Raw genomic sequence first — 8,180 nt, forward strand, 5'->3', positions numbered from 1 at the left:
GTCTGCAGCTGAGCAGGTACAGAGACAGCAACGGTCCTGAAGACAGCTGCTGGTGCTGGAAACCAGGCCATGAGGAGCAGCAGGGTGAAGCAGGACAGTCAAACTCACCATGAAGCTCTGTAAAGGCTGAGGGGGGGGGGGGGGCCCTGGATTCACTTCATCACCCTCAGAGACCTGATGGTGAAAATATGAACTCCTGCTGCTTCTGTCTGATTTATGATGAGATGAATCATTGGAGACGATTCTGTGAACATTCACAAAGCGCTCCTGTGACACAGGGATTAGCACAGTAAACCTGGAGATCTAAACACAAACAAAGACATGGGGAGTGACAGCAGCTCACTTTTGTTCTGAGACTCATCCATCTCTGGAAAAATACTGCAAAGAAATCTGATAAACATCAAAAATAACACGAACAATAATCAAACAATAAATAAACATCAAAAGGAATAAAATGAATAAAACACAAGTTTAATCCAATAAACTTAAAAAAAAAAAAGAAGCAAATCAATATCTGTAATACAATCTTAAGATATAGAATGAATTATAAGGGTTTTAAATCAAATTCCAAGTTGGGGATAATATATATCAGGAGTATAAATGGGGAAATCCTCCTTCCCTCAGTGATTTGTTATTTACGTGTTAAGCTCCGTGACGAGCTGGGATGTATCTGGGTGCAGACAGGTGGTGTCATGAGGAGGTGAACACCATCATGTATAAATACTGCTCCCGAAATTCCTGCATGTATGTTGTGTTTCCTCAACACAGCCTCATTTAACTAGACATTTAATCATGGAGGAATATTTTAGTTTCAACTGATCATCACATCTATCAGTCAGAGATATCTGGGACTACGTCAGGACATATTTGAAATCCACATTTTTTATTTTTTCCCCCCAGAATTTTCAACACTTTCTGTTGTTTGTTTTTATGGAGGGAAAATAAGAGTAAACCTGTGTGTGTGTGTGTGTGTGTGTGTGTGTGTGTGTGTGTGTGTGTGTGTGTGTGTGTGTGTGTGTGTGTGTGTGTGTGTGTGTGTGTGTGTGTGTGTGTGTGTGTGTGTGTGTGTGTGTGTGTGGGTGGGTGTGGGTGTGTTACTTTTTACACAGCAGAGATATCACTTGACACACATACTGTGTATTATTGATGCCTATGAAAAAAATAAAATAAAAAAAAGGTAAATGCATTTTTTTGTCCAAGAATGTTTGGGTGTGTATCAGAGTTGATGTGCTGAGCCAGCTGTTTGGCTGTGTGTGTGTGTGTGTGTGTGTGTGTGTGTGTGTGTGTGTGTGTGTGTGTGTGTGTGTGTGTGTGTGTGTGTGTGTGTGTGTGTGTGTGTGTGTGTGTGTGTGTGTGTGTGTGTGTGTGATGTGAGATTCTCCAGGACTGCTTTCTAAAAGCCTGAAGAGGAATGTAAAGGAGAATTTCATCATCCACTCAGAAATATCAGCACTGAGCTGCTGGAGCTGAGCTACACTGAAACCTCCTGGAATTCCTCACACACACACACACACACACACAAAGTGTTTTACCCTGGGGAGGAAGCATGGTCGCGGCAGCTGATAAAGGTTTTTAAAAGTTGCATTTTTTTTCTTCTTCTCCTCAGCATTTGACTCAAACGAGTGAGGCATGAAAGCAGACAGCACACGTCGTCCTGTGTCCCAATACTTTTGTATACCGCGGGTCATTCTACTGCTCAAGCAGCGCTGCAGAACAGCTTCTCTCACTTTGGTTTGAAAGAAGTGGATTCCAAAATCTCAACCCACCCAGCACCCGTGAACCAGATCTCTTCACCTCATCATCAGTGTTGCTGACTGGGAGCACATCCCTGCAGCCAGTTTAACACGGAGGCTGTGGAGCCTGCTGTGTCCATAGGCCTACCACCATTATTATAGCGTGCACTGCACATACATGACTGAAGATCCCTTTGGCCTCTGTGGATTGTCAAAGTTCATTCACAGAAATTGGAAACCTAAATGTCTTCAGGTCAGTTTACAAGATATTTCCAGAGCTTTCAACCACATATGACATTTTTCATCTGTGGGTGGAGCATAAAATATTATATTATATTATATTATATTATAATATAGAAAAAACACATGAACTTCTCATGTGATTTTTCCACATGTGAAAAATTTTGCACATGTGAACCTATTTTCCAAATGTGGTAACATTATTGTGCGCTACATGGTAACACATGTGATCACATGTGGTAACATGTGAATTCACACGTGATTCACATAAAATTGGGCCGAAACCACATGTTTCCCATCATGTGCAAATAACATGATTCCCATGTGCAAAATTTTTCACATGTGGAAAACTCACATGTGAAGTTCATGTGGTTTTTCTGTACCTATTATATTATATTATATTATATTATATTATATTATATTATATTATATATTGCATTTTTTTTGTTTGGCATTCCTGCTTTATCTCTATAGCAATAGAATAGAAAAGTCAGGAATGAGAGAGAGTGAATAGGGGAGTGACGTGCAGAGAGGGGCCTTAGCCTGACATGGGATGCTGCAGCCAGGTTCCAGTCTTATACATGACACACACTCTAGCAGGTGGGCACCGTTGTGTCTGTCTGAGCCACTGTGTCTCTCTGTAGTGTATGTGCACTGAAATACTGGCAGAATGACAGTGTTTACTGTGAGACAAAATAATGTCAACCCGAACCTGCAGCAGTATTTCCAGCCTTTGTCATGGAAAAGCTGCAGTCAGCCTCAGCTCCGGTGTTAAACCCTGAACGCTCTAAACGCCCCGCTCATTTCTTCTGCATTTTACACTAGAGCAAAACAAACCACATTACTGAAGCAGCTCGGTCTTTAATTTTCAATAAATCAACATGTGCTGCCTCAATGTGCGCCATAAAATAATACCCTGTTAATTAGGACTCGTGTCTGTAGCGTGGTAGCAGAGTTAATGTGATGTGCTCTCTGGGGCTGCAAGAAGCTCCAGACGGCGGAGCGTTCATTCCAGCTCAGGTCTGTGGGAGGAGATGAACAGGATGAATCCGATGAAATGTTGGCGGCCAGACTGATGGGGCTGAAAAAGCAGCAGTGGAGCTGATGTAGCCTACAGTCAGAGCTACAGCTGCCACTGAGATTGGCAGGTCAATTACTTGGCTTTTAATGTAGATGAATATCAGGTGCTAGAACAATGAACATTTGACATTTGTTTGCGTACAGTTATAGATAATAATGATTTACAACATGTTGTCCAGTGTTGGTGTGTGTATTTCCAACATTGGAACTCGTCCAAAGTCAAGCTAGCTATGTTGTCTTTGCTTCTCGTAGCCAGGGTAACCACATCCTGACCATAGATGAACAGAATATAAATGGGGCGCCCCCTGACGTCATCCAAAGGTTTTTTTTTAAGAGCAGGACAGTTCCTGTCTCTGCTCCTATAAAACTCCTGACTAAATCAAACCATGTTCATTCCGTTTTTCCAGTCATTTTCTTTCCAGTTTTTCAATGCTTTGTTGTTGTTGTTGTTGTTGCTGTTTTTAGCCTACATAGTCACAGAGACAGGAACATTGTAGAGAGAGAGAAAGGGTGCACCATGCAGCAATGGGCTGTCTGGTCTGAGTTGACCCAGGGCTGCTGTAGTGACAGCAATAGGTTCCACACCAGGTACACCTGCTTATTCATCTAGGAATGATGTAGTTATTAGTTATTATTTATTTTTTAGATATTTATAATCTGTTTTTATCGTATGTAGGCTACTGTATGTGTGACTGATTCTTCTGTTAGCAGTTGACCACACCTGGATTTCCTTCGGGATTAATAAAGTAAATCAATCAATCAATCAATCAATCAATCAATCAATCAATCAATCAATCAATCAATCAATCTATCTATCTATCTATCTATCTATCTATCTATCTATCTATCTATCTATCTATCTATCTATCTATCTATCTATCTATCTATCTATCTATCTATCTATCTAATGCAGTCAGTCCTTTGTTCAGTTCAACAACATCTTAAGATATTATATAATGATAATTAGCCTATAATATTACATTAGTTCATTTTTGTATTATATTATATTATATTATATTATATTATATTGTATTATATTATATTATATTATATTATATTTTACAGCAGTAATAGAGGTGGTAGCATAGTAGTAGTATCAAAGACGGTATACTAGTTTATAAGCAGTGCTGTGTCTCCCTCTAGTGGTGAATAATAAACATCGCACTGACGTCCTCCGCTCTGGATGTATTAAACGTCGCAGGGTGATGACGAAAACTGCGTAGCTGAAGCTCGACAAAACAACAACAGCATCCTTGTGTAAGTGTCCGAGCCGAGCAGAGATAAAACGCGTGTGTGAAAGAGTGTGTTGTGAACTACAGACATGTCTGTGCTGCGGTGTCTCTGTGCCTCAGTCAGAAGACACGTCGTCTCTCCCGGTCTAACGCTGGACCGGGTCTTCGCAGGTCAGTTAAACGAGCCCCCGGCGGGTCACTGCTCCTCCTGGGCTTCATGTTGTCATGTCTGAGCCTGAAGCTGAGACTAGAGCTCTTCATATTATGGTCCTCATGTCCCCTCTGTCTGTCTGTGTGTCTGTCTGTCTACTCTGCAGGCAGCTCGCGGGCAGCCAGCGGGGCGGTGAAGGACAAGGAGCCGCTGAAGAAAGCCAAAACCCCGCAGGGTCGGTTCGACGTCACCGAGGAGAAGAGCAAAGATCCTCTGGAAAGTAAGATGGTGCTGCAGCAGACTGAGTGTGTTTGGTCCGGTTGTGTCTATTGAAATTAGACAACACGCAGATGACTGTCAGAACCGGTTAAAGCTGAACGTCAGTGTAACAAAGCTCGGGAGCGTACCTATGTTCCCCAGGTCCTATCCCCGATGGGGGAACATAGGACCCTCTTTTTGAAAAAAGGGTCCTATGTTCCCCAGGTCCTATCCCCGATAGGGGAACATAGGGTCGCAATACATACCAGGGAACATAGGACCCCTTTTCTAAAAAAGGGTCCTATGTTCCCCACTGTTGCTGGTAGATGGACTCTCACTTATCTGGACTCTATCTATCTGGCCTGTCTCGCCTCTATCTGGTCTTTTTAACCAATGGGACAATTCCACTTCTCCCTCAAAGTCACAACTCAACTTCTCATTCAGAAATAGGCAAAAATCTGCAAAGTCACAACTCCACTTCCAGGTATGGGACCAAAAAAGATGTTCCTCGGGTCCTTTTGGAAAAAAAGTGGGGAACATAGGACCCTTTTTTAGAAAAAGGGTTCTATGTTCCCCGGTCCCATACAAAGTGGGGAACATAGGACCTGGGGAACATAGGGATGATCCCCAAGGCCCAAGGGGGCTCAAGGTCCATCGGTCGGTATTTACCAGAGCTGTCCACCGCGTACACTGTGTGATACAGTAAGCTGCCACATGTCTGAGAAAACCAATGAAGTTGCTATCGACTTTGGAAGGTCATGTCAATGTGGTTGAAAGCTCAGGAAGCTACTGTTTAATTATCCTTGGAGTAAAACAGAGTGGGAGCCAGTGCTTTAATGAAGGAAAAGTTAATACTGCCTTTTCAAACAGAACCATTGTCTTTTTCCCCAGAGTTCCCTGATGATGTGAACCCTGTAACCAAGGAGAAGGGGGGCCCTCGGGGACCAGAACCCACCCGCTATGGAGACTGGGAGAGAAAGGGCCGCTGTGTTGACTTCTAGTTTATTATTCATGATGAATATCTGTTATATCACACACCTTCTGACTGTGAATGTATATCAACGTTAACATACTGGACAAAGAAACTAGTGTAACATGTATGCAGTATGTCCTGGTTAATATTTAACATTTTGCTGAATACAAGCTATCAAAATATGATAGCCAAATGGTTAGAGTGCACATCTTAAATGCCCAGAGCAGGGAGGCTGCAGTATTCAGTTCCTGGCTGAACCATTCCCCTCACTCTCTCCCTGCATTTGTCTTGTCTTCACCATCATTATCTACTTATAGGAGATATAACTTATGAGAAATCAGATGTGTGTAGTCCTGAGAAATGCTTTTCACATTGATGTGAGTGAGTGGGAGCTTGGTTGTGTGTGTCCTCAATGTTAAGATAAATAAAAAGAAAAATAAGTCTATGCACACTTCCTCTGTGTCGGTCTGTTCACTGTGTATTGATGTAAATACATGTGATGAACTAAAGTAATAAGTTTAAGCATGTTGTTTTAGAACAGCAGAACAACCTGAACCTGTTCTGCTGAGACAACACCAGTCAATCCTTTAACAGCTGTTGGGTAAAACATCCAGTAGGCCTACAAGGTGCTGTCAGTCAGCATGAGTCTGGGTCTGGTTATAAGAAGATTGAGTGCAAAGATTTTACTGAATTATTCTATAATGATTAAATTATCAGAGGCCATGGTTGTACTGCTGTTAAAAAAAAAAAAAAAAAAAAAGATGGATGCAATTTTTCATTTTCCCGCTAAAGGGGAGTGAAGCGCCACATCAGCCCGCTACTCCATCTCCAGCTCAACACAACTGTGAAGGCTGTGTTGCGTTCAATGTCGCCAGTAATATTGGATTTGTCAGAGGTTCAACCAAAGCAAACGTTATAAAAGTACAACGACTTTTTTTTTTACAGTCTATGCTCTAAACGCTTGCGTTATCACTACAGCTATGTTGTCCCAGAGCCGGGTTGTCCTTAATGTCTCTTGTTAATGGTGTTTTATCTAGAAGGCTATGCTGGCGTTTTTCCCTCGTGTTGGTTTCTATCCTTAATTTTATGTCTTGCTGCTTGTATTAGAGTAGGCTACCAAACAAAATGTCGTTGCAAAAAATGAATGCAATGGCAGTAAGAGTCCTTACAGCAGCTATGTTGGAGTATCTTTGCCTATGAGATCCGAGTAGAGCTCTAACGTCCGGGTGTAAAAAAGCAGCACGTGAAGGCAGCACGGTTAGAGGAAGGGGCTGGTGAGACAGACAACACGGAGCGGCTGTGTCCACTGTCTGCCACAACAACGGGACTGCGAGAGCACAGCCCCGACTATCTGTCCTCTCTCCTGCCGTGCCTGAGGCGGGGTGTAACCTGGGTGTAACGGACTGCTTCAACACTTGGACACCGCCGAGCGCACACCCAGCAGCGGCGCTGGGAGCCACAGAGCCGGCGGAGTGGGAGGTTTGAGGACAAGGAAGCGGCGGATCAGACTGATGCCGAATTTAACGAGGGGGTCGTGAAGAGGAGAGACCAGACCAGGCCTAGCCTCACACTGGGTTTGTACAGCCCCGAGATGTAACGTTATAAGTCGACTTGAATTAATTTTTGAATTAGAATTTCCCACAGCAGTGAAACCACAAAGCTAGTGTTACACCGCTGCTCTAACTTTCACTGGCTGTCGGCTCCAGCCTCTGAGTGTGTGTCGTGTAGGTGTAGCTACAGGCTGAAGACATGATGGTTAACGTTACAGTGGGCTGTAAGTCAGCACTGACCATACATTGACACAGTGTTAAGACTCTCTCCGTGTAGGTCACCTGTGTTTGTTGCCATGGTGACCTCAGGTGTGTCAGGCCTGAACTCAGCATCAGCTCCGTGTTTGACTGGATTTCTACAGCTCTGAATGAACCGTGTGTGGTTTATAATGAACCTCAGCTTGACTGCTTCATTCACTCTGGAGTCTGGATGGTTTGTTTAGTTCCACTGACTTGGATGTGTTGGAGGCTGACTGCGTCTGTCTAGTCTAGCCAAACGTCTCTGGTCTAGCTCATAGACTGTAAAAATAGGTCTAGCTTCACTTTTAAACTACGGTAGCCTAACTTTTCTAACTTCTGTTCTGCCACATGCATAGCAAGAATGGACCAACAATTTCCTCTTCCGGTCCCACACAGAACTGTAACGTTAATGACTCAAGTATATAACATATAAAAACAGTAGGAAAATGCGCATCGTATTAGGATTTTTCATGTAAAAATATATTACGACTATATAGGATAACAATATACGAAATTAATATAGGCCCACATAAAAATTCGAAACGATATGTTTTTCTTTCTAACTTCCACATTAATTATGTGACGTATGTTTATATTGTATGACTCAAAGACCATAGTAATTGTATTATAGCCTATAATGTATTGATGGATTATTGGATAAATCTGCATTTACATTTGAACATACAATGAATTGAACAAGCTAAAAGACCAACCATCCACAAC

At 42.6% G+C, this 8,180-nt stretch overlaps 1 protein-coding gene across 1 annotated transcript; it reads left to right on the forward strand.

Moving 5' to 3' along the window:
- Nucleotides 1-4,268: 4,268 nt before the first annotated feature.
- On the forward strand, nucleotides 4,269-6,114 carry sdhaf4 (succinate dehydrogenase complex assembly factor 4). Its single transcript, XM_083988138.1, has 3 exons — nucleotides 4,269-4,456; nucleotides 4,603-4,716; nucleotides 5,586-6,114. Exons 1-3 carry the CDS (start codon nucleotides 4,375-4,377, stop codon nucleotides 5,693-5,695), a joined length of 306 nt encoding a protein of 101 aa, XP_083844264.1. The 5' UTR covers nucleotides 4,269-4,374; the 3' UTR covers nucleotides 5,696-6,114.
- Nucleotides 6,115-8,180: the final 2,066 nt, after the last annotated feature.

This window comes from Trachurus trachurus (assembly GCF_905171665.1).
Source record: "Trachurus trachurus genome assembly, chromosome: 15".
Taxonomy (NCBI): Eukaryota; Metazoa; Chordata; class Actinopteri; order Carangiformes; family Carangidae; genus Trachurus; species Trachurus trachurus.